This window comes from Zalophus californianus, chromosome 11 (genome assembly GCF_009762305.2).
Source record: "Zalophus californianus isolate mZalCal1 chromosome 11, mZalCal1.pri.v2, whole genome shotgun sequence".
NCBI classification, from domain to species: domain Eukaryota; kingdom Metazoa; phylum Chordata; class Mammalia; order Carnivora; family Otariidae; genus Zalophus; species Zalophus californianus.
The window spans coordinates 39,428,274-39,455,492 of record NC_045605.1 but is presented as its reverse complement, the minus strand read 5'-3'; the positions used below and the strand labels follow the sequence as shown (position 1 = coordinate 39,455,492).

General features: G+C 46.5%; 1 protein-coding gene across 1 annotated transcript in view; it reads left to right on the top strand.

The window, feature by feature from the left end:
- The first annotated feature begins 9,874 nt into the window (after positions 1–9,874).
- MTNR1B (melatonin receptor 1B) overlaps positions 9,875–27,219 on the top strand; it is a 29,853-nt gene continuing 12,508 nt past the window's right edge. The window contains exons 1-3 of the mRNA XM_027577926.2: positions 9,875–10,097; positions 20,559–21,393; positions 21,517–21,597. Coding sequence (XP_027433727.2) covers positions 9,875–10,097; positions 20,559–21,393; positions 21,517–21,597 — 1,139 coding nt within the window. The remainder of the gene's footprint in view (positions 10,098–20,558; positions 21,394–21,516; positions 21,598–27,219) is intronic.

Here is a 27,219-nt window from a genome sequence, read left to right as displayed (position 1 = left end):
TTAATTAACCGTATAGGTGTGGGTTTATTTCTGGACTTTCTATTCTGTTCCATTGGTCTATGTGTCTATTTTTTTTGCCAGTACCATACTGTTTTGATTTCTACAGCTTTGTAGCATATCTTGAAATCTGGGATTGTGATTTGTCCAGTTTTTTTCTTCTTTTTCAAGATTGCTCTAGCTATTCAGGGTCTTTTGTGGTGTCCTACAGATTTTAGGATTCTTTGTTTTAGTTCTGTGAAAAGTGGTATTTTGATAGGGATTGCATTAAATTAGATCGCTTCCTTCCCCTTATCTCTTTATTCTGCAGAGCACTGAATGCTTGTTCAAGCTGTCACTTACTAGCTCTTTAATTTCTGGTCTTTGAGTTTCAGTTTCTTCATCTGTAAAATGAAGAGAAAAATTTCTGCCTCAAAGGGCCATAAGGATCAAATCAAAAGACACAGAAGAGAGCTTTGCCATCTATAAAACATTGTGAAAATATAAAATAAGCTTATTACTAATAAGGGGCCAGAATGAGGAACCAAGTTTTCAAGCAAAATTTTCAACATGCTTTAGAAAGAGCTCTCTGGTGGCATATAAAACATGCTCTAGAGAGGGGAGGCTGGAATAAAGAGACCCAACTGGGTTGTTGTAGGGGCGGAGCTAAGCAGATGAAGGGCATTGGCAGTGGGGATAGACAGAAGGGAACCCCACGTGCGAGGGGGTGTAGAGAAGAAGGCTGCAGTGATGACCCTGAACTTGTAGTCTTAGTGACTGGGAAGAAAGGAAGACATGAACCATGATGAGTAATTTGTTTATGTGTTTATCAGTATTTATTGAGTGCATGTTTTTCCCCAGGCATTGGTCCGGGGGCCTGGAGCACATCCATGAGCCCTACACCTAAGTTCCCTGCTCTCATGTGCATACATTCTGGAGGGGGGTCGTGCATCTTTGCCAGCGGCTAAAGGGTGTCCATAGCCCAGTCCAAGGATGAGCTTGAGTTGACATGATCTGAAATGCATACAGTGTGTGTCTGTCTACAGGAAAGAGAATTTATGTCTAGGACAGATCTCTGAAAATGTAAGAATTTTTTTCTTTCGTACTTTTCATTATGGAAAATTTCAAACACGTATAGGTGTAGAAAAACTGTTGTAATGAACTCCCGTGTATTACTCAACTTTAATAATGATCAACTTACAGCCAATTCATCAACACTCACACAATTTCTCTCCCCAATTGCCCTGCCCTCACTTATTTTATTTTATTTTACTTATTTATTTTTAAAAATATTTTATTTGTCAGCGAGAGAGAGAGAGAGAGCACAAGCAGGGGGAGTGGCAGGCAGAGGGAGAAGCAGGCTCCCCGCTGAGCAAGGAGCCTGATGTGGGACTTGATCCCAGGGCCCTGGGATCATGACATGAGCCGAAGGCAGTCACTTAACCAACTGAGCCACCCAAGTACCCCTGCCCTCATTTATTTTAAAGCAATTTTCAGATATTGTATCTTTTCATTAGTATTAAATATTTTAATATGTATCTCTAAAAGATTAAGACTTAAGATACATAACCATTATACCCTTGTTATACCCAGAAAAATGAAGAATAACTGGCAGGTGCATGGTGGGGGTTCAGCAGAAGCTTTATGCTGAGAATATGTCTTCTTTTCAGGTGAGAAGGGGGACCTACTGTAGGCAAGACCCTCAACATCACGTCTGACAAGATCACTCTAAGGTTTGGATTCCAGAAACATTTTTAGGTGTGCCATGGGCATCTGTAACTTTACTGGTTGTACTTTTTCATGCCTGTAGAATGTGGGTCTGGACGATCGATGCAGGAGCCAGCCTGTTCTGCTGACTTGGTTATCTTGTGAACCTAGCACATGGCAGACTCACAAGGTTGGATCCTGAGGAGATGTTTTCGAAGTCAGGGTGGGCCACCTATCTCGGTGCGCTCCCAAAGGTGAGAAAGGGGAGGTCCAGCAGAGGGGTCTGGAAATCCGGTTTTGCTCCTGGCTTCCCCACTGGCTGTCAAGGGCTGGGCAGGCCAACTCATCTCCAGGGACCTCAGTGTAAAATGAGAACATTCCTGTCTCTGCATCTGAGGATGCAATGAGCTATAGACGTGAAAGCCCTTGAAGATGTAACAGTAATACCCCAAATTTACTTAGTGCTAACTTATAAGCCAGGCACTATCTTGCTTCATTTCATCCTCACAACATCTTTGTGATTTCAGCTTTACTATCCCTATTTTGCACATGAGGGAACTAAGTAACAGGGAGGTTTTGTTTTTTGGGTTTTTTTTAATATTTTATTTATTTGACAGAGAGACAGCAAGGGAGAAAGCACAAGCAGGGGGAGTGGGAGAGGGAGAAGCAGACTCCCTGTGGAGCAGGGAGTCCGATGTGGGGCTCGATCCCAGGACCCTGGGACCATGACCTGAGCCAAAAGCAGTCGCTTAACCGACTGAGCCACCCAGGCACCCCAGTAACAGGGAGGTTAAGCAGCTGGCCCAGGGTCACACATCTAGTAATCTGGCTTCAGAGCTACACTGTGTATCTCAGAGATGTTATTACCAGGAAGACAGTCATGGTCAAGAGCAATCAGACAAACCCCCTTCTTAACTCTCTGGCCTTGGGAAAGTTAACTAACGTCTCTATGCCTGTTTCCTCAACTGTAAAATATGGATCATGAATTTATCAACCTTAGAGGATTGTTTTGAGGTAATGGAGAGGAAGTGGTAACACATTATCTGGATGTGCTCAACAAACAATGGTTATGATTAGATAAAGCCAGGCCAGGGATCATGGGTGCAGAAGGAAAAAGAAAAGGTGTGGTAGAGAGTGCCCGCAAGAGAACCAACCTCGTTTTGCTTCCTCCTAACGGTGAAGGGAGGTCCTGGATGCCAGAGGATCGGAGGCGGGCACAGATGGGCCACAGGCATGGTAGATGAAACAGCATGCAGCGAATCCTCAGTGACTTCAGCAAGTGCTCCTCTACTGCTATGATGTCCCAGGGCCTGGATGAAGAGGCCAGTCTCCTCTGAGGATGGACCATTTTGCACATCTAACCATCCATACCTTCAATGTCAGATCTGAGGCAGTCAACCAACCGATGCATGGGTGGTGACGCTCTGGCTCCTGGCCGATGGTGCAGGTGATGACAGGCTCTTATGGACCAGCTGGCTTTCCATGTTCAATCCACACCTTCCTCAGTGACTCACAGAGCTCGTCCGGGATAGGTGGCTTTGGGGCCAAAGTTATAGACATTCCCATCGGGCATTATTAAGAATGGCTCCTCCAAGCAGAGCAACAGACTCAAATCTACAATAAAGAAGCTTCAGCGTGGATGTGGACATTAGTGTGGGGACCAGGCCAAGCTAGGTCCTGGCAAATTAACTTGGCTAGAAAAAAAAATTAGCTCTAGTTAAGCAAACACAAGGAGAACTTAGAATGAATCACTCATGTTCAAAATTATGCCCTAGGGGCACCTGGGTAACTGACGGTTTTAGTGTTTAGTCGGTTTAGTCCGACTCTTGATTTTGGCTCAAGTCATGATCTCAGGGTGGTGAGATCGAGCCCTGCAATGGGCTCTGTGGTGGGCAAGGAGCCTGCTTAAGATTCTCTCTCTCCCTCTCCCTCCACCCCTCCCTCACTCCCTCTCTTAAAAAATTAAATAATTAAATAAATGAAATTCTGCCCTAGGCTAAGGTTATTATTCATTGGCCTTAAAGACAAAAGTGCAACATTATTGACTGAGGCCCTTGTGGACTGATAACAGCCAGTCTCTGGGGAAAAGGCCTGTGCTGATACCAGCATCTCTGCAAGACACTGGGTATTTTTTGGTAATGAATGTGCTCCCTGGAGGCAGGAGGCTGGTTACACATCCAATCCAGCTGAGGCTCCAGGACCATATGGTGATACCCTCTACTCTGGGGGACAGAGTTCTTATTGGCCCCTGGACCTGACTGTTCTGGCCAGAGCCTCCCTTCCCAAATACCTTGTCTTTGGACTGATTTCCCTATGACGGGGTCCCCTCATCCCTAGGTTTTAGAAACAAGCACTAAGATTCCAAAATAAATTTCCTTCTGTAAAAAACCATCACAACCTTGGTGCAGCTCTTACCCCCGAATCTTTCTGCTTATGATCTGCAGCTTATAATTACGTATCTTTGCTAGGAAAGTATACTGTTCTGGTAAACTGTAAACCATGAACAAAAAACTTCTAATAAAGCAAAAATATTAAACAATTTTAACTGTCTATGTGTATATATATATATATATAGGGGAAATATATATACATATTTAGGGGGAAATTATATATATATATATATATATATTCCCCTAAATAATCTATTCTTGACAGTGTATGATAACAAAAAAAGCACTGAACTAGTGTTCAGCAGATTCTAAGGGAAGGGTCAGCCCCTTGTGCTTGAACATTGAACTGTTAGATTAGATTCATGTCTGAAATAACCAGGGCACCAACTCTCACTCTGAGGTTTCCCCTGAAGGGAATGAAAAAGTCAGAAAAGGTAAAGATCATGCGACCAGCAGTAGAGAAAATTTGAGGCTCTGACCCTGCCCCGCCTTGCGAGGTCACTGGGTCCCCAACTGGTCTCTGCATGCTGGGTAACAGGAGGAAGACTGCCCAGAAGATTGTTTATTTTATACTCTTTTCTTGCACAATATCCATCTTTCCAGACTATTCTTCATGTCAGGAAAAGATTAGGGCAGCTTCCCGATGCTAGGTGGTGGTATATCTTCTAAGTGATCTATGTAAAACCCATCCTTTTCAAAACTGACAGAACCATTCTCTCCCAAGGTTCAACCTGCCCAACGTCATCAAGCTTCCCCATCCTTCTCCTGAGATGGAGAAGAGTCCAGAGGTTTTAATATTCACTGATGCCGTAGCAAGACTGCACCCAGTGTTGGAATCAGCCCCGATCCTAATTTTAGCTCCTAGATCCACTAGCTGGGCAACCTGAGGCAGATTTCTTAACCTCTCTGAGTCTCAGTTCCTTCACGGTGCACAGCGACGGTCTCCATCTCATAGATATGTGAGGGTTAAGTGAGAAATCCATGTCTCATGTGTGGAGCACAGAGTAAACACTCCCTATTAGCTGTGGTGCTATCATTAGCATGTATAGTATTATTAAAAGGGAAAGTGGTTGCTTTAGTCATGTGGCAAACTGATGACCTGCACAAAATTTTGATTACATTCTTTGTATATTTCATATAGAGGGAGTAAGAGCCATTATACATCCAATAAAAGAAATGGATTCTGTTAGACAGCTGGTTTACAGACTCATCTTGGCCACTCATCAGCCACCAACCTTGGCAAGTGACTTATCTCCGAGAGCCTGTTCGTCTCTTTTCCAGCTGGACCAATCATTCCTGCCTCCCGGGTCTCACTGAGCTGTTGAAAGGGGACACGAGATGGCCCGTGTAAAGTGGTTTAGAAAAGGTTTCAAGTACTATCCAAATTGAAAGGTATTATTGTTGGTCTGTGGGAAGCTGAGCTTCTGTGAGCATATTTTGATTTGCATTTGGACTTGGGGCCAAGTGTAAGAGCCACCAGTCCTGCTCATTTTTGTAACACTAGAACTTTCCGTAGGTGTTCAATATGTTGATTTATTTTGTTGAGAAACCAGCTGGGAATCTTGAACCTCTCTCCTTTGTCTCTCTCCCCTTCCTCCTCCATAATTTCATTTCACTGTTGGCAGCCACTGTGGGTTTCGCCTATCGTGAGAAGAATCTGCTCCGTTAAGAGGCCATCAGCCTGGAACACTGAAGCAATCACCACTCTTCTCTACTTGGAGGAGTCAGCATGGGAACTGCTTTCTGCGGCAGACATCCACTCTGCATTGGAAGGGCAGCCTGCAAAGGAGGGCAGAGCACAGATGTCTGACCCTTCAACAGACTTCACCACGAGGGGATGAGTCCAGAGTCTTCGATTCCTGGCTTTGGGGCCTACCTGGACCAGTTCCTGCCCACTTCTCCAGCCCGGTCTAGCCTCTCAGCCTTGAGTTCACTCCTTCTGGGGATGTCTTCTCAGTTTCTCCAATGTGATACCCTCTCTCTTAAATCAGGGCACCCCCCCCAACACCATCGGTATCCTAGCTCCAACCTCTTCACCATTGGGATTTTTTCTTTCTAGGGTTGCTTATTTGGTCTTGTTGCTAGTAAGTGGTGTGGATTCTCTTTTGGCTGAGGCTGTATGAGTCCTGGGGACATTTTCACCTTCCCTGGCAACAATACTCCTTCTTTCCTTTCCTTCCCCCTTTTAAGTAGACTACTTTTTAGAGCAGTTTTAAGTTCACAGCGAAATTGAGGGGAAGTACAAAGAGTTCCCACACATTGCCATATGCATGACCTCCCCCATTATCAATATCTGCCCCCTCCCCAGAATGGTACATTTGTTGCCGTTGAACTTACACTGATGCATTATCATCACCCAAAGCCCCTGGTTTACATTGGGGTTCACTCTTGGTGTTGTATGAGTTTGAACAAATGTATAATGACACCAATTCATCACTATGGTATCATATAGAGTTGTTTCACTGCCCTAAACATCCTTTGTGCTCTGCCTATTCATCTCTCTCTCTATCTCCCCTAACCCCTGGCAACCACTGATGTTTTTACTGTCTCCATAATTTTGCCTTTCCAGAATGTTATATAATTGGAATCAATCATATCATATGTAGCCTTTTTAGGTTGACTTCTTTCACTTAGGAATATGTAGTTAAGGTTCTTCCATGTCTTTTTGTGGCTTGACGGTGCATTTCTTTTTAGTGAGGAATAATATTCCATTGTCTGGATTACCACAGTTTATTTATCCATTAACCTACTGAAGGATATCTTGGTTGCTTCCAGTTTTTGGAAATTATGAATAAAGCTGCTATAAACATCCATGTGTAGGTTTTAGTATGGAGATAACTTCAACTCCTTTGGGTAAATACCAAGAGTGTGGTCACCATATCAGATGGCAATAGTATGCTTAGTTTTGTAAGAAACCAGCAAAGTGTCTTCCAAAGCTGCAGTACCCTTCCCCTGCCCTTTTAAGTCACAGCCTGGTCCACTGTGCTAGGACATAATGCCGACTGCTTAGGCGGAGAGCAGCCCACTTGCTCGTGCCCAAAGGTCTGAGATACACTGCTGTGGATGTGTGCATGACCGCATCCCAGGGCTGCTTCCTCTGGTTCGTACTCAGTTAACCAAATGTGTGTTACTGGTGTGCTGAACGGGGGCCATTTGTTTTGCACCCGACTCACCTGCTGTTCTGAGGGCCACTGAAAGCCACAGAAGTGCCGCTGTATGTTTGCACACGTGTGTGTGTAAGAACAGGGAAGGTTGTCTCTTCTTTGGAAACAGCCTGTGACATTTTCACACCATCCCACTGTCTCTCCTTCTCCTCACTCCTGCATCGCTCTTACCAGCTGGCTGGTCATTCCTCTCTATTCACTGGGATTTGCCCCCTGACTCAGTTTCCCTTTTCTCTCACCACCACAAGACCCACGCTTGGGCTTCTCAGGTCCTTGACCTTCTCGTTTCTGATGAACTTCCCCTCGCCCCTCTCTGGCCACCCATTCCCATCATCCCACTCAGAAGCCCCACTTCAACAGAATCTGCCGTCCTAAGAAATCTCAAACAAGTTTCAAACAAGTCACTCTCTCAATATCAAAGCCTATTTGTTCACATTCACCCACTACAATCCTTTGAATTCAGCCCCTCTGATCCCTTGATCCCATCTGTATCTCATGATCCATCAGCCTCCTCCCGTTTTCTCAGCATGTCTCATTTAATATAGATCCTAGGGTCCATCTTCCCATCATGCCTTGCACTTCCTTCCGTTGTTTACTCCTCCCCGGCAAACCCCAATCCTGGCTGAAGATCCTCCTGCCTCGTCAGTGCCTGTCCTGAGCAGATCCAAGTTGGCTGACTGACAACCACACCATGAGGCTGACTGGCTTCACTCAGAGCCACGATCTGAAACTGTTCAGGGGTACTTGCTCTCCTGACAAATCTGCCACGGATCCTAGTTAGTGTACCTATTTTCTGAAATGACGTTTCATACCTTCTCCTGTCTTCAAACCTCCCACATTCTTTCCCCCAGTCCCAGCTAACGAGGTAGGCTCAAGCTCCTTGAGATCAGAGCAGCCAGAAGGCAGCTCCCTCATTTGCTCACGCCAATCTAGAAACACTTTGAATTCGGCTCCCAGCTTCTGCTTCCCTTCTACCATAGGGGTGAAGCCTCTCCTTGCTAACAACAATATTCCTTCCCTGGGCTCAGGATAGGCTCACTTCTCCAGGGGTTTGTTCTCTAACACATCCTTCTCCGGAATCATCACTCCTCTCCACTGCACTCTTCCTTTTTGTTTTTGTTTCTTGGGGCCTGGGATAGGAAGGAGGTGGGAGAGTATAATTTACATGAAATACACATATCATATTTACATAAAATAATATGAAATAACACCCCAGAAATGTATTTTGTGCTCTATCCTGGTCCATCCTCACCCCCATAGGCAACCATTGTTCTAATTGTCTATCACCGTAGATTAATTTTTCCTATTTTTCTGACTTCATATAAATGAATTGTATAGTATGTACTCTTTTGTGCCTGGCTTCGTTTGTTCAATATAATATTTTTTTAGATTAATCCATGTTGTGTAGATCAATAGTTTTTATTGCTGAGTGGTATTCCATGTAGGAATATACCACAATTTGTTTACCCTCTCATGGATATTTGGGCTGTTTCCAGGATTGGGCTACTATCAATAAGGCTGTTCTGGACATTCCGGCACAAGTTTTTTTTTGTGGACATATGTTTCATTTTTATCTCATTTCTGGTTGTAGGATGATATATGTTTAACTCCATAAGAAGCTACCAAACAACTCTATAAAGTGGCTGTACCATTTTGCATTCTCATGAAAGCAATGTATCCAGGCGTTTTACCTCCTCCTCAAATTTAAAATTGTCCGTCAGTTTGATTTTAGTGGTTCTAGTGATGTGAAAGGTGCTAGGACAGTGCTTGGCATAAAATTCACCCTCAGAAGAGGTTAGCTGTTGCTGTTATCAGAGCAAGTGCTCAAACCTTTTAAATAAAGGGCATCTAAGTTCCTTCTTTCCAGTAGTCATATTTCACTCTTTTTGTTCAAAAGCCCTCCAAAACCACATTATAATAACCCCCAGTATTGACCACACATCTATTTAAGAATTGTCATATTTAAATAGATGTTCATATATCAATAGATGTCTTGGTTTTATGACGAGGACAAGGCAAAGACATCATCAGTGTCTCCCAGGGTAAACAACAAGTGCTCAATAAATAGGGGTTTGCTTTTCTCCTGCAGCTGCCAGGAGTGTAACCCTCCACCAGACTTTGCCCTGGGATCTGTCCCCATACCCTGGGGACTACTCTCTTTGGAGCTGCGCAGCCCCCATGGGGGCCTCAAACCTTGCCCTTCTGACAACAGGTCTGCAGGTCTCCACGAACAACACCTTCTCCAGTCCGCATATCTGGGTGTCCCTTCCTGGGCACAGCTTCTCTTGGGGGTGGGGGAGGAGGGAATCTGGGAATCTGGGCGTGGAGGTGCGCTCAGGAATTGAGGGCTGAACTGGGCCAGGCAGTTTTGGGCTCTGGGTCTCAGATGTTCCTGAGCCAGCCCCGCAGGGAGGGAGAGAGAGGGATGCACTCCTTTTGGCAACGCCTGCACCCCAAGTCCTCCTCCCATTCTGATGTTTTTCTCCGCCCGCTGCCCACGCTTAATTACTTCCTCTAGGTCCCTCCCTACTGGTCGGGGCACCCGTGCGGGTGGCAAGAACTCTGGGCACGACAGCGCGCTTCCTGCGGCGACAGGGCTTGGCGCTGTGGCTGGCGCGCGGCGCCGGACGGTCCACGATGCTGGAGAACGGCTCCTTCTCCAACTGCTGCGAGGCGGGCGAGCCGGCTGTGCGCCCGGGCTGGCCGGGGGCGGGTAGCGCGCGGTCCTCCGGGACCGCCCGTCCTCCCTGGGTGGCGCCCGCGCTGTCCGCCGTGCTCATCGTCACCACAGCAGTGGACGTCGTGGGCAACCTCCTAGTCATCCTGTCAGTGCTCAGGAACCGCAAGCTCCGGAACGCGGGTGAGCGCCACGCCCGCTGCTGGGGCGGACCCTTCCCTGGCGTCCGGTCCCGATCCTGACTCCGCGGTCGGTCCCGGGGGCCCCGTTCCGTTTTCTCGAACCTCGTCCCCAAGTTGGGTCCTGTGCTCAAAAGTTTGGCAGAGCTGCTGCCTTTCCCCGACGTGCGGCTCTGGCGCCCGCCTCTCGCCGCTGCCCGGGGCGCACTGGGCGCGTCTGTGCCGCGTGAATTGAGCAGTTTTTCTGCGCACTTTATGGCGGGGCGCCCGCTCTGTGGGAACCCACGCGGCTGGAAGCTTCCGTCATCCAAGGCGCTCCAGTTTGTGCGGGTGCAGAGGGTGCCCCTATCCGGCCACAGGAATCTCAGGATCTTTAACACCTCTCTCCCTCCCCCTGCAGTGGGTGCTGAGACAATGAAGCCCCCGGGGGAGTTCTGTGTCGGAAACTTACCTCCAGGTGATCTGAAGACCCATTTCCAACCAAGAGAGTGCAGACGCAGAAATCTGCAGGCTCTGCTTGCAGATGGAACTACATTGCTTTGGGATAACGTGGTCTTTTCTGAAGATAGGGAATTCGTGGGATTAAATGAAGATTAAAATAAGGATTTGGCAAAATAGTGTTGCAATCGGGAAAAGTATTTTTCCCCTTTCTGTGCACTCTCCTTTCAATTTTTCCATTCCTTAGGTCTGCAAGGGAACAAAACCAGAGGGAGGGAGTCTCTGAACTCTGACCCTGAGCGGTCACAGGAGCATGCTGACCATTTCAACGTGGGAGGCTCATGGCTTGTTTGCTAATTTGTAATTTTCTAATTTGGGCCTTAGGGACAACTCAAATATTAGAGTGAATTACAATGAAAAGACAACAGCAGAAAGCCAGGCTTGTCTTGTCTTTAACCAGGCTTTTCTAAGGAGCCCCAGACCATTCAGAAAGGCCAATTGTAGTAAATGGGCATGTATACTTTGTGTGGCTCTCTGACTCCAGTATATTTATCTACAGAACAAACAAAAAATAAAAATATGAGCTTCTGTTTATAATATGGGAAACAACACTATCAAGTAGAAACAAGCTTTCTAACTCGGTCATTTCAGTAGTGGTGGTTAGTATCATCTGGAATACCTTTTTTAAGATATTGTCGTGTCCTTTGACTAAAAGCTTATATATTAAGGAAGAGCAGGTTACGGCGAGGGGAAAGTTGTAGTTGATATTTTCGATTGAATCGCCCCTTTGCAGCAGCCACAAACACGCATCTACTGCACAGAGGCAGGGAAGAGGCAGGGCTGGGCCCCCCATATTCTGACAGCCAGCCTCTTCTCTCCCTGACTAACCGGGTGGAGTAGGCTATGGTTCCCTGGTCAGTAAAATTTGAGCTGCCTGAGGTTGGAGAGGTGGCTGAGTGGGGTGAGTGCAGCTTCCTTTTACCTGAGGCAGATAAGCAGCTTCTCCCCTCCTTCATCCCAGGAGGGCTGGCCTCTTCTGTGCTCTTAGCGGGCGGCACAGAAACCTTACTGATTTGGGAGCGTGGCCTGGGTGGGTACTGAGCTTTCAATTGCTGGCCCATCCCCTGTTCTATCCTTCCTGCCTCCTGTTGAGTCTGCTACAGCCCAGCACCAGAAACAAATGCTAACACTAGAGCTAAATGACATTAATTCCTGACACATTGGTGGCCGCTCCAGTCATGCAATTTATCCAGCTTTTATTTGACCGCTGGCTTTATTGATAACATTCATGAAAAATCTACTGTTGACTTCCGTTAAACCTTGGCAGAGTGAGATTTCAAAAGATGCTTAAAAACTGAGAGCCCTCGGAATTTGCACTCATTCCGCTAGGAATCAAGCCGCTCTACGGAGAGTTTAGAGTGACTTTAAGAAACCCTCATCTGAAACCTTTCTGTAATTAAGTCTGGTTCCTTAATTCATCGCTAATAAGGAGATAAGACTGTGGCGAAGGACACATAACCAAGGCACACAGCCCATATTAAGATCATAGACCCTTCTTAGCAGACATCAGTATCCTTCACTTGACTATGACAAATGCATTTCCTCTTGTCATCCATGACAGGGGTGAAACTGATAGCTGGGTGAGTGGTTAGATGAATCGTCCTTTTTCCCAGGACTACCCCCTGTCTGTAGCTTCTGTTGCTGCATGTGTTGGGTTGACTTTTTCAGAGATGGCACTAGAGAAAGAGAGGGAGGGATGGAGGGAAGGTGGGAGCCAGATTCAGGGTATTGACCCAACTTGGAAGGTAAGACCAGGTGTGCGTTTCACTCTTTAATGTGTGCTTCCTGGGGACCTGTCGTATTTAGGGCTCTCCTGACAGCATCTGAGGACATTTCCTGTGCCTGCCATGGCCACACTTGCCCTGGTCTAGACATAGCCAATAATACTCTCTGTGTTTCTGGTTTTTATCTCTTCCTTTCCCTGCTTTTCTGGAACCTTCCCCCATCAAGTTCTTTCTCTCTCTTCTGTGTTTTCACTGTCTCTTTCCCTTTAGCCCACACATGTACACCCACACACACAGGCACACACACACAAGGGTCTCTGGTGTTAAAAAAAAAAATCTTTCCTTGATTTTATGTCTTTTTTTTTTTAAGATTTTATTTACTTGAGAGAGAGAGAGAGCTCTAGCTAGGGAGCGCAGGGCAGCGGGGTAGAGGGGGAGATGGGAGGGAAAAGCAAACTCCACACTGAGCAAGGAGCCCACCTCGGGCTCGATCAGTGGACCCCAAGATCATGATGGGAGCAGAAGGCAGACGCTCAACCGAATGAGCCACCCAGACGCCCGGATTTTATGTCTGTTTATGAGTTCATCACTACTCTCTCCTTCCCTTCACAGCCAGACATCAATTTCCATGCACTGACTACCTCCTTGCTTCCCATTTCCTCTTCAGTGCTCTGGAGACTGGCCTCCAAAATGTCCCTCTGTGCAGTGTGTGAGCCTCAGGCCCACTCCCCCCTCGAAAACTTCCATTCCTTTGGCTTACCTAATGCTAGTTTTTGGGTCGCCTTCTTTTCCTCTCCTAGACACCTGACCCCTGGGCGTCATTCCTGGTTCCTTAATTCCCCAAGTTCCCATGATGTTTGCCGTCTGATATTTCTCAATATTCCCCTTTCCTCCCCTCTCTCCTCTCGCTGCCCCATTTTACACGTTCACCATCTCTCTTAAAAAAAAAAAAAAAAAAAAAAAAGATTATGTGACAGAGAGAACAAGAAAGAGCACAAGCCAGGGGAGGAGCAGAGGGAGAAGCAGGATCCCCACTGAGCAAGGAGCAGGCGCGGGACTCGATCCCAGGACCCGGGGATCACGACCTGAGCCAAAGGCAGCCGCTTAACAACTGAGCCACCCAGGTGCCCCATGCTCACCATCTCTGGGACAAACTCTGTCCGGAGTGTCCAGACGGCTTTCCCTGCTCCCTCCTCCAGCGGCTGATGCCATCCCATCTGTGGCTGCCCTCTGTGTGTACAGCATGGGACTCAGAGCACTGCTCACACAGCCCTGCCCCGGCGCACCCGCCCAGCACCACAGCTTCGTCTCCCTCCTCTCATCCTGCTTGTGAGCTGCTGCCACTGCCCAAGATGAGGAGCTCCCTGCCTCTTTTCTGCCAGTGAACCTCCTCCAGACCCCTTCCTCAACGTCCCTCTGAGGTGGTTGATGTCGCTTAGTAATGGCAAGCAGAGCGTGGGGACCGTCTCCCGCCTCCGGCTTCCCCGTGCCCTCCCCAGCAGCACCCGCCTCACCGGGCTTGTCCATTTCCCTCTCTGCCCACCGCACCGCGAGTCTGCTGAGACCCGAGGCTTTGATTCCCTTTCGGTCCACAGAGCCGAGTACATAGTAAGAAATAAACACCGGTCTGTGGAGACAAACTGAAAACCGACAAGACACCAGGAGAGCCACGGGACAGAAGGAATGAATCGTGCGTCACGAGGTGGGGCGGACTCAGCTACAGCACTCAGCACTGCTCATGCGACCAGTAGAGTCCTCACGGAACTGAAATCCCACGGCACACTTCACTCTTGTCCTTGCACAGAGGTGTGCCTGTTCCTGTTGCTCCCGTGGGGATAGCGGTCTCCAGCTCTTCCTGGCCTCCCCCAGATTGTGCCTCCCTGCCGCCTTAGGGAGTTTGCCCCCTGCTGGTCTGGTCTGAGATTGCTTTTCGTTTGGGCTGCCTGTAGAATGTGAGCCTCCCGCCCTTACCTTCGCCATCCAGAGAGCTGGCCACACAGAAGAGAGCTGAGAGAAACATGTCCTTACTGAAAGGCCGAGGTAATCTCTGTTAGCAGAGGGGAAAGCCCAAAGAGTATCAGGTATTCCTGGCCCTTGGGCACAGTGCCCGATTTCCCAGGCTGTCGGGGAGGTGTTGTGAGTGAGTGGATGCGAAGCCATACCTCGGACAGTTGGGTGATATGTAAAGAGAAAGGATATGAAATACTTGACATTGGGATTGCCCAGAAAAACGTGGAGGATTTGGTTGCTGAACACACAGGTCCTCGTCCAGAGTCTGCCCTGTTCTCTGGGCAACCCAGTGATGCTCGGTCTGCACCATCTTTTGCCCGGAAGCAGCGACTACATTGCAGGCTTCCTGATGGGAATTTTCAGCCCAGCAGGTGTTTTGCATCCCCAGTCAGATTGGAGCAGAGCCCACCTTCTCCCTCGACTAGCTGATTGAGGGTGTAAATGATGAATGAATAGACTCTTTCCGGATAAAGGCTCTTGGAAGGCTTGGAGGAAATACTTAATAGACCCACAGTCCCTGTGCTCCAGGCGTTGTAGGGTAAGGTGGAACTCACGGCGTTCGGGTTTTCATGGAGACGCCATTTGGTGACGGGTGTCTTTTGACCCGCTCAGCTGGCCGGGTTTGTAGTGCTTGTTATCAGCTGAAGACCAAACTGGGCTAACTTAGACTCCCTCCCTGACGTGGCTTGAGCTCTCCAACTTCAGGTTTCTGCACTGAATACTTTCTTATCTCTTCACCAAGCAAAGATGAGCACATTTTAAATCCCATAATTATGTCTTTAGCTGAACAATCAGAAAAGCTCATAATCCTCTTCAGTTCCTCCCCTGTAGCTCTCAGTAGCCCAGGGGTATGAAGACTTTCGTGTTTGACTGCCCTTTTTTCCTCCAGAAATTGGGGTCTGTATTTAGCATAATATATCACAAAACTCTGAAGATACCATTGCCACAATTAGGTCTTACGATTTAAAATACTTCTTATTGAAAGAGTAGAATTTAGGGAGTTGAGAAGTAGAGTCCCCAGTACTCAGGGAGTTTCCACCCTAGAGGCAACATCCTACCTTCTTCAGGGTCCGCCCTGCACTCTGACTTCTCCTATCTTATCTCCCAGGGATTGTAGTCCAATGTTCGGATTCTCTTTCTTGTTCTTTCGACACAACTAATAAAAGCAGCAGTAATAAATAATAGCTAATATTACTGTGTGCTTATTACGTGCCGGATAAAATCTCTCCCATTTAGAAGAAAGAGAAAAGAAAAAAGACTCTGTACACCACCCCACCCCCCACCAAAGGGATATCCCTTTGCAAGTACCACTCCATTTCTTTCCTTCTCTTGAAGCCAAAGCCGACTGGGAGAGCAACCTACAGTACAAAAGTTTATCCTCCAACACTGGGCAGAACCATGCCCTTGCTAATATCACTCCTGACCTTCTAACTGCCAGGTTTAATGGGCACGCTTTCCTGTTCTTTCTCGCTTTGGGGGATGACTAAGAAACTCTACACCCTTGCCCAAACTCTACACCCTTGCCCTTGACATTTCTTTTTCCTGATTTCCTCCTGTTTCTCTTCTTTCTCTGTTATGGCCATAGGCAATTCACATAATCTGTCAGTTTCTTGAAATGGAAATCACGGGATCAACCTTAAAGGATTCTTGTGAGAAACAATTCAGTCAATTTATGTAAAGGCACATTATAAACTTTAAAGTGCTATACCAATTGTGGTTTTGTTGTTAGTGCTAAGTGTAATTGAAGTAATAAAATGCTACGGTAAGAGTCTCCAAATGATCTCTGGTGATGATTATGGAAAGATATTTTGTAATAGGCAGTTAGTTTAAAAAAAAATAGATCATTATGCTCTTAAATACGTTCTCTTCTTTTAAGTGGTTGAAATACCCCCATCCTGTTTTTGTTTACACGATTAGCTTGCTTTGCAGGCCTTTTTGTTTTTAATTAAAGCAGAGTTACATTTCAACTCGGCTCTTATATGATTCATCTGCACTCTCTAAGATTTTCACAAATAATGTGATTTTAGTGGAAAACAATCTCTGCCCTCAAGGAATTTGGGAATCAAATTAGGAGCTTACTTTAATATAAAAGTGCCTTGTTTTTAGTGTTTGTAAGGAAATCAAGTTCTTAACAAATAATCTGCCTACTGATTTCCAGTGCTTATTTCCAGAAAGTAACTGATAAAAATATTTCACTTTCATTTGGAGATTACTAGTATTTCTTATGCCCTTCCTTTCCCATACGAATCCCTTTTGAGAAAAACAGCATTCTAAGAAGGACGCAGGCCGGTGGCAAGGGTCTTTGTGATGTTGTCCTGCCCCTTGGTGAACTTTCCTGCCTGGCCAGCCCCATCACCAGGCCCTCTTAGCTCTTCCCCACTGTTCCCTTGTCCTGGCCTCTCTCCTGGCTCTCAGCACACTGAAGGGCTAGCTAGCTGCTGATTCTCTTGTCTTTTGACCCAACAGCCTTGTTGGCATCTCACCAGTGGGGGCCATGTCTTTGACCCATCCCTGTGCCCTGCCCAGACAAGGTAGGCACTCAGTATGTTTGAATAGGTAAAGGATGGAAGAAGACCCCAAGGCACAGGAAGTTTACCCCTGTTAGAAATGATAGCTTATCTGTTGAATTCCCGATTTTAACCTTTGCCACATCTTATTTTTATTTGTTTAATTGACTCCTCTGAGACCAGGAGCTTTGTAAGGGGAGGGGGGTATGCCTCTTGCTCACCATGTTTCCTTCGGCCTTGGCAAACAAAGGCAGATCTAGTCCCTAGTAGATACTCAGAAATATTTGTTGAAGAAATGACTCCTTAACTATTTCTACACTGGCTTTTAGCTCAGTGACCAAGGACAATTTAAATTCAACAGACTCTTTTTCTGGGCCTGCTGGGTGGGCACAGGGAGGAGGGGCAAGGGTGGCTTGAACTTCTGGAATTCTCCTATCTGATGAAGACTAGATCACTCAAGGCTTGTTGGCTCCCCCCCCCACCAACCCAGGGTTACCAGATCCTTCTCAAGAAATAGATTTCCTGGAAAAAAAGGAAAGAGGAAGCAAGGAGGGAGTGGATTGTGGAAGGATGTGCTTTGTGTAGGAATGTTAAAAGGGAATTACGTATTAGTGAACAAAGGCCTTTTGTTGAAGGCTGTCTCCACTAATACACCCTGTCTGGTGGAGGCAGATGGAAATAAGTCATGCCAGGATGTATGACATGAATATTCATTAGACGCCTGTGCATAGCGGGATGAGCAGTGCTGTGCGCATCCTGATGGGTTTCTCACCTGTCTGGGGAAGAAATGGATAGAGAACTAGACCTCCCTTGACTACCATCCAGACAGGACCTGGCTTCTTACAGATGGGAGACAAAACAAGAATTTTATTTGCCTAATTTGGATTGGTGTCAAGAAATCTGGGAGACAGTACGATGTCTGGGCAGACGAACCTACAGCAGGAACTGGCTGATTTCAGCCTTCTAGAAACAACCTGAGAAATAGGGGAGGGTAATTGAATCACTCTCTACGTGGAGTTGAATGTGTTCTTCCCACTATTTACAAGCTGCTTGCCAGCCTCTGGGGCATTATCAGGAGATGAGCCACATTAACACACAGAGCTGGACTGGCTTTCGGGGGAAACAGCTGGCTGATCTAGCACCCGCTCCCAGCAGCCCTTGACTTTCTCCGCACGCGCTTGCCAGTGCCAACAGCTTGTTTGCTGCTCAACCAGGAGGCCAGAGGGCCCTGCAGGGACCAATATTCCTGTATCCGAAAGAAGTGATTTTCTTCCCAGAAACAACCAAGTGGAATGTGTGTAAAGAAAAGGAAGGAGGGCCCCCAAAGAACAGGAGGGAACCAATTAAGGAACAGTCATGGAGAAAGAAGTTTCAGGAACTTGCCCAACTTCAAAGTGGCAGAACTGAGATTACCCAGGTCATCCCACCTTCAAGCACCACTTCCCAATGTCAGAAAGACACTTACAATTCTGGGAAGAGGCAAGGGCTCCTGATCCAGCTGAGAACAAGAACTCTGAGAGAGGAAATGCCCCCCATCTTGAGACCGGGTGAGGTCTGCGTAGGAGAGTCAGAGACTGACATCCACCAGTGGAGGTAACAAACAAGACTGGGAATTCAATGGAAAAGCGGGAGACCCCCTCCGTACCTTGCATAGGTCCTCAGATGTGCGTTTCTTGCCTGGCTGTCCCCGACAGAAAGAATGTGAGGGGGCTTTACCCCACTCAGTAAATAGATCTCAAACATAGTTGAAGGGGAAGGAATTCAACATTTTAACCTGAAGCCAGACTCCTTCACACCCCATCTCTATATGAATGTCTTGAGAGACAGGAGAGCTCACCACCTTGTAAGCACTTTAATTGTCCAAACCAAGGCTGCCTGGGGGGTCTTCCACGTTCCCACCCCCACATGGAGTGCATCTTGTGGAATCTTCTTTGAGGTGTGGTGAATGAATGTGTGCGCGAACAGGGGAGGGCTGGAAGCAGCCCTTTCTCTGCCTTGTGGGTTTATAACTGTAATCGTGGAGTCTACCTCACCTGAAGGCCTGACTCGGGGGGACCCCCAGCAGGGTGGCTCTGAGCCTCCCTTTTTCTCTGCCCGCTTGAAGCCAGGCCGCAGCCTGGCCTCTCCAATTGCTGCGTCTTTTGGACCCTTTCCGTCTGCCTGATGCTGTGACCCCGAAGTGGTCACATCAGCCAATGCAGTATGCAGAGCACATGCCTGGTGGTGGTGGAGCCAACGTCCTTAGCTCCCCGAGAAGTCCCTCCTGCAAATCATTCCACCTGCCCTCTGGGTCCAGCCACTGTAGGGCTGGCAGCTCGTACTTCACCACGCGGCAAGAGGCCAGAAGACTTGAAAGACGATGGCTGGTGCCTACTGCATGCCTGGGGGCCTCTGCTGGCTAGAAAGGATAGCAGCTCTTGGGCATGTAGTAGGCGCTCAAAGCATACCCTTGGTGAATGGAACGAGCAGCATCAGGGATGGAGCTTCTCATGCTCTGAGCTCTATTTTGGCCACACTTTTGGATTCTTGGTGCCTTCTTCATGAGGCAGTGTTTTAGAATCCAAGTGCTTTAGAAATAGAAATACTGGATTTCTAAATTTGGCTTTAGTCCCAGCTCTTCCCTAGGATTCTGGCCCAGAACATGCCAGAAGCATATTAATCAATGGATGTTGCGGTTTCCATAGGCTCTCCCTCTGGCTCCTGAGGCACTTTCGGGCTAGAGAACACTCCATTCAGAGGAGGGAGGCAGTTCAGAAAGCTGGAGAAGGTGTAAGGCAACACAGGAGGCTGTGAGGCCCCACAGGACCAGACTCTCTGCCAACGTGGCAGCCTGGCTGTGAGTGTAGGCCCCAGATGAGGGAGGCCGGGGAATGCCAGAACACATGGTTCCTACTCCCAAACCTTTCTTCCATCCCACTTGCAAAATGCAATTCACATTTAGAAAACTGAAGTAAAGACACTTAGAAAGTAGCCTGTTGGGGTGCCTGGGTAGCTTGGATGGTTAAGCGTCTGCCTTCAGCTCAGGTCATGAGCCCAGGGTCCTGGGATAGAGTCCCACGTCGGGCTCCCTGCTTAGTGGGGAGCCTGCTTCTCCCTCTCCCTCTGCTGCTCTCCCTGATTGTGCTCTCTTGCTCTCTCTGTCAAATAAATAAATAAGATCTTTTAAAAAAGAAAAAAAAAGTAGCATGTTGACCAGTGTGGGAGAAGGTGCAAAAAGAGACTGTCAGAGAGATTTGTAGGAAGGTGGGAGTATGGGCGGGGAGAGGTTCTAGTGAAGCCACTTTCCTGATTTTCAAATGCTTCTCCCTTAGAATCCTTGCCGGAGTGTGAGTGATGCAAAGCTCCTGAGCATCTGTGTTTATGGTGAAAATAGTTATCATTCGTGAGCACCCACGATGCCCCCAGGACTTTGTCCCATTATTTGATCCTCACAGCTGTAGTATAAAGTATGAGGCATTATTCCCATTCCACAAATGAGAAAAATGAGGCTTGGAGTGTTGGAGTGCCTGGGTAACTTGCCTGAGCCACACAGTGAATAGCAGAAATGCAGTCTGAGCCTTGAACTCCGCGTCTCGAAAAGCCACTAGGTCTCCAACCCCAATGCTGACGGTAACGTGGTTCCTTTTACATGACTAGATAAAGGTAACTGGATAAAGGGTAGAATATTCTACAGGCTAGGAATTGGGGGGTCTCCTATTGACTCTTGCCCCCTCTTTCCTGCTCCAGGCAATTTGTTCTTGGTGAGTCTGGCATCGGCTGACCTGGCGGCGGCCTTGTACCCGTACCCACTAATCCTCGCGGCCATCTTCCATGACGGCTGGGCCCTGGCCGAGGCGCACTGCAAGGCCAGTGCCTTCGTGATGGGCCTGAGTGTCATTGGCTCCGTCTTCAACATCACTGCCATTGCCATTAACTGCTGCTGCTATGTCTGCCACAGCATGGTCTACCACCAGATCTGCCAGCCCTGGCACATGCCCTTCTACATCTGCCTTGTCTCGCTCCTCACTGTGGGGGCCTTGGTGCCCAACTTTTTCATGGGGTCCCTGGAGTATGACCCGCGTGTCTACTCCTGCACCTTCATCCAGGTGGCCAGCACCCGGTACACAATGGCAGTGGTGGTCATTCATTTCTTCCTCCCCATCACTGTCGTGTCCTTCTGTTACCTGCGCATCTGGGCGCTGGTGCTTCAGGCCTGCAGGAGGGCCAGGTCAGACACCAAGCTGCGCCCGAAGCCCAGCGACATCTGGAGCTTTCTGACCACGTTCGTGGTGTTTGTGATCTTCGCTATCTGCTGGGCCCCACCGAATGGCATTGGCCTCGCTGTGGCCATCGACCCAGAAGAAATACCTCCCCAGGTCCCGGAGGGGCTCTTTGTGGCTAGCTACTTCCTGGCTTATTTCAACAGCTGCCTTAATGCCTTAGTCTATGGGCTCCTGAACCAGAACTTCCGCAGGGAATACAAAAAGATAGTCTCAGCCCTCTGGAACCCTCGGTACTGTGTTCAGAATGCTTCCAAGGGCAGCCAAGCTCCACCTGTGGGGAATGCCCAGCACCCTGTCCAGTTAGACACTCTCTAGCCTGGGTCACTGGCAGAGCACCAGATTCATGAAACGGTAGGAGGAGATCTGCTCCAAGGGTGAGATCGGGCAGCCCGTTGGACTACGCTGTCCTCTTGACGTGACAGCCCACAGTTTGTGGAACTTCATCGGGTGGACAAGAAGCTCGTCAGCACCATGGGTTCAGGCTGTTCAGGGGAGGCCTACAGGTGAGCACAGCCCCGGCCCTGGCAGACTCTCTCGGTGCGCTGGGGGGCCTGGTGCATACTCAGCCAAGGAAGCGACAGAATGAGGACAGGCTTGGGGCAGAAGAAGTCAATGACTTCCTATGAGCTGCTCTCTCCTCCTGCTTGGGCCTCCTTGCTGCTTTTTCTCTCTTCCCCAAAGGGCAGCCAGAATGGATAGCTTCTTGTTGGCAAGTGTGAGAGAATGAGCTCTGTGGTGCTGGGAGCTGAGTAGCTCTGCGGGGGCCACAGGAGGCTGGTGTGGTGCAGAGGGCACGTGTTCTCTACTCTCCCTACACCAGCATACACACGCACACACATGCACGTGTGCACGCCTCAGGTATCTGGAGCACGAAGTCGGCCTGGCTCCTCCACCATGTTCAAGCTGTGTGACTTGGGGCAGGCCCCTGACTTCTGTCTCCCTCGGTTGACTCACCTTACAATGGAGATCATGCCAGTGCTGCCTCCCAGGGCTGTTGTGAGGATTCACTGGGATGATAAACTGCAGAATCTCTGAGGACAGTGCCGGACCCATGGCCAGCCCTCAGTAATCACTAACTGTGTTATTATTCCTACTACACAGAATGAAAGATAATCTTGAAGGAGAGAAGGGGTGACGCACAAAGACAGGAAGTGGAGGGAAGCGAGTGGGAAGGTGTGTATGGAGGTGGGGGAAGGGCACGTATACCTACACGCTTTGTATGTGCATTCGCCTCAGGTCTTCATTCAACCCCAAGAGATTTAGCTTCCTTCTTCAGCTCCACAAACATGACTGACTAGTCTGTAACCAGGTCCAGCAGGAGAAACCAAAGGCGTGTTGCCTGCCCTCTTGGAGGTCATAGTCTGTTAATGAATAGTATCGGCTGATGCTCATTGGGTGTTTGCTTTGTACCACGCACTGTGGTAAATGCTTGATAAGCATTATCTCATGTAATCCTTACAAAACTCTTTGAAAAGGGATCTTTATCTATATTTGTAGTAAGAAACTAAAACTCAAAGAAGTGAAATGACTTCCTGAGTTCACGGAGCCCAAGTCTGTCCAACGGCAGCACCCCATTTCTGCCTCACAACCCACACCCTGGAATGTGTGGCAGGAACAAAATGGGGTAGAGTGAGTACCCCAAGTACACAGGGTGCCTGGGGGGTTCCAAAAAGAGAGAAAAGTTACCCCAGCCAGCCGGCCCAGAATACTGACCTCTTAGCGTTATTCTGGATGCTCTCCCTCCCCTTGTCATTTGAGGAGTTAGGTTGGGTGCTGTGCCTAGTCACCTGGTCACGTGGGAGCTTGTTAAACATGCAAGTGCTCTTGGGCTCCACCGAGAACATTCTGAGTGTGGAGATCCGGGGAAGGGCCTGGGAGTCTGATTCTGACCCTGGAGGTCCTTTACCAAACTGTTAGGAATGCAGGGGTTCCAGCCCTGGTTGCCTGCTTATTGGGATCCCGTTGTTGGGTGTGGAGAGTCCCATCCAGGGAGGCCTCCCAGTTCAGACCTCAATCTGAGAGGGAAAGACAAGAGACATAAGGCTCCTCCCTGAGCTTCAGCCACTTTTCTTGGCTCTGCGCAGAGCCTGAGCTCGTCAGGTCAGGCATGTGTTTGCTTTCTGTTCTCTCTGCCTCCTCTCCCCAGACACCAACAATAGGGATTTGCCTTTCATTCTTGACTCAGAAGCAACGGGGTGTCCCCCACTGCTCCCCTTATTTCTATCTGTTAACTCTGAACTGAGTGCATGGTAAAGGCTCGGTAAATATGGATTGAAGAAAAAAAGCTCCCTTCAGTGTGCTGGACCCACAGATGTTACCTGATTTGCCAATTCTGACAATTCGCTAACTGGGACATTTTCTTGTTTCCATAGGTTTTGGTGATGATCCAGGAAGCAACAGAATGAAAGGTCATAGGGAGAACTCTTGACATTAGGCCATGTATATACTCATATGGAGTGGCCTCAAGCTACAGGCCTTGATTTTAAATAAAGACACTTTTGTTGCAATATTGCAGGAACTCCATCCATCCTCTACCTCCCCCCTCTATATCTATTAAAGAACTTGAATTTGTAATGAAAAATCTTCCCACAAAGACAACTTCCCACAACGATAACCACATAATTTAACTTATGAATTTTATCAAACATTTAAGAAAGAAATAATACTGACTTTACACACACTCAGAAAATAGAGGAAGAAAAAACAATTCTCAACATATTTCGTGGAATCAGCATAACCCCTCCTTAGAGCATTGCAATGTCATTTAAATGAAAGAAAAATTACACATAAAAAAAAGAACAATTATGTTCCTCACAAACAAAGATGCAAAAATTTGTAATGATATGTGAGCAAATTGATGCCAAAAATATACAAAAAGGATTCTGCATCATGACCAAGGTGGGGGAGGGGGTTCCCTGGGAATATAAGGTTAATTTGACATTTGAAAATTTGATCAGTGTTATTGATTGATTGATTGATTGATTGATTTAGAGAGCATGAGCTGGGGTGGGGGGTGCACAGAGAGAAGGAGAGAATCCCAAGCAGACTCTGTGCTAAGCATGGGGTTTGATCTCACAACCCTGAGATCATGACCGGAGCCGAAATCAGGAGTCAGATGCTTAACCAACTGAACCACCCAGGTGCCCCTGTAATTTAAAATTTTAACAGAATAAGAGAGAAAAATTACTTCAATATTTGCAAAAAGAAATCATTTTACACCATTCAACCTTCATTCATGATAAAAAAAATGTGGGGGGAAACTAGAAATAGAAGGAAATTTCCTCAATCTGGTAAAGAGTATCTTTGAAAAACCTCCAAATGATAGCATGTTTAATGGTGAAATCATGGATTTTTTTTTTCCTTGAGATGAAAAAAAAGATGTTTGCTCTCACCGTTTCTTTCAATATTTTACTGGAAGTCCTAGCATTATAATAAGAAAAAGAAACAGAAGGATGCCTAGAGCAGGTTGCCAGTGAAGTGCATGAGATCTCACGGGGCGCCTGGGGGGCTCGGTCGTTAAGCGGCGGCCTTCGGCTCGGGTGGTGATCCCAGGGTCCTGGGATCGAGCCCCGCACCGGGCTCCCTGCTCCGCGGGAAGCCTGCTTCTCCCTCTCCCACTCCCCCTGCTTGTGTTCCCTCTCTCGCTGTGTCTCTCTCTGTCAAATAAATAAATAAAACCTTTAAAAAAAAAAAGTGCATGAGATCTCAGCTCAGTTGCCTGGGCTTGGGCGGGGGTTGAAGGTCTTCCACTGGACTCTTTATGAGAAGACCCATTATGAAAGAGAGTCCGTTTTCTGAAGTCTAGCTTCCTAAAGGGCTGAAGAGGGTGTTGGATTTTTATTTGTAAGTTATCTCTACACTCAACATGGGGCTTGGACTCACAAACTGGAGGTCAAGAGTTGCATGCTAGCCAAGCACTCCAAGAATACTTACATGTCCTAAAAAAATTTTTTTTTGAGTACAGTTGACACACAATGTTACATTAGTTTCAGATGTGCAATATAATGATTCAACTCATCTCTACACCTTATGCTGGGTTCACCACAAGTGTAGTTACCATCTGTCATCATACACCACTATTGCAGTATCAATGCTTGTATTTCTTGATCCTAAGTTTTGCCAGAAAGTGAAGCAATTGAAATTGTAAGTGATGAGAGAATGTGTTATAACCTATGATCTCTTAGGCTAATAGAATAAACAAATCATCTCTTAAAAGTAAAATAAGATAATATAGTTTCAGAGAGGTAATTAATGCTACTTACTTGAAAAATGTATATGTCTTTCACTCTATTGTAATCAATGCTCTTGCTGTCTCTTTTATAAAAATAAGTCTCCAATAAAATAATTGTTGAAAAAAAAAGAAAAAGAAACAAAGGACACATACTGTAAAAAAAAAAAAGTAAAACTCTCTTTATTCTCAGATTATATGATTCTGTATGTAGAAAACCTTATAAAATCTTAAAAAACAACAACAACAAAGCTACCAGAATTAGTAAGTGAATATAGTAAGGTCACAGGATGCAGGGTAAATTTTAAAAATCTATAGTTTTTCTGTAACACTAGTAATAATAAATTTAAAATAAAATTTAAAAACAATGCCAATACCACAAAAATAACCAAATATAGGATTAATCAACCAAAAGATGTACAAAGCCTGTCTACTGAACATTACAAAAGACAGCAGAGAGAAATTAAAGAAGACCAAAATCAATGAAGAGAAATACCATGTCATGGTTTAGAAAAATATTATTAAAATACCTATTTTCCTAAATTCATCTACGGAGTCAATGGAATGTCAATCAAAATTCTAGAAAGATTTTTTTGAAGATACTGGCTATCTGTTTATAAAACATATATAAATGCAGATGATATGGAATAACCAAAATAATCTTGAAAATGAACTAAGTTGGATAACTAACAAGATCTATTTCAAGATGTATTATAAAGCTACATTAATAGAGGCAGTGTGGTTTTGGCATAAGGATAAGCAAATAAATCAATAGAACAGACTAGAATCAAGAAATAAACCCATACATATACGGTCAATTGATTTTTAACCAAACCACCACCAAGTCAGTTCAATAGGAAAGTAGACTAGTTTGGGGCATCTGGGTGGCTCACTTGGTTAAGTGTCCAGCTTTTTGGTTTGGCTTGTGTCATGATCTCAGGGCTGTGAGACTGAGCCCCGTGTCAGGCTCCACACTCAGCAGGAGGTCTGCTTGAGATTCTCTCCCTCTCCCTCTGCCCCTCCCCTGCTCTCTCTTTCTCTCTCTCTAAAGTAAGTAAATAAATAAGTCCTTAAAAAATAATTTAGGAAAGTAGACTAGTTTTAACAAATGGTGCTGGAAAAACTGGATATCAAAAGGAGGGGAAAACCCTCTTCAATCCCTCCCTTACTCCACACTCAAAAATAAATCAAAATAGATTATAGCCTTAAATATAAAAGACATAATGATAAATATTCTAGAAGACTGCACAAGAGAATGTCTTCATGCCCTTGTAGTAAGTTAAGATTTCTTAGCTGAATAAAAACTAACCATAGTCTTCATCATGGTACATCAGACCTTATCGAAATTAAAATTTTCTGTTCATCAAAAGATACTGTTAAAAAAATAGATTGGGGGGGCGCCTGGGTGGCTTAGTCATTAAGCATCTGCCTTTGGCTCAGGTCATGATCCCAGGGTCCTGGGATCAAGCCCCGCATCAGGCTCCCTGCTCCGCGGGAAGCCTGCTTCTCCCTCTCCCACTCCCCCTGCTTGTGTTCCCTCTCTCGCTGTGTCTCTCTCTCTGTCAAATAAATAAATAAAATCTTAAAAAAAATAGATTGGGAATTATATCCACAATACATATATCTAACAGAGGAGTTGTATCCAGAATACATAAAGAACACATACAATTCAACAAGAAAAAATGAACAACTCAATAAAAAACGACAAAAGAAAATAATGAATCTTGACTTAAACTTCATTACTTACATAAAAATTAAGTCAATTGATCACAGATTTAAATATATAATGTAAAACTATTTTTAGGAAAAAATAGGAACTATTTGAGATGTAGGGCTAAGTAAAGAGTTCTTAGACTTGACAATAAGAGCACAATCCATAAAAGAAAAAATGGGTTAA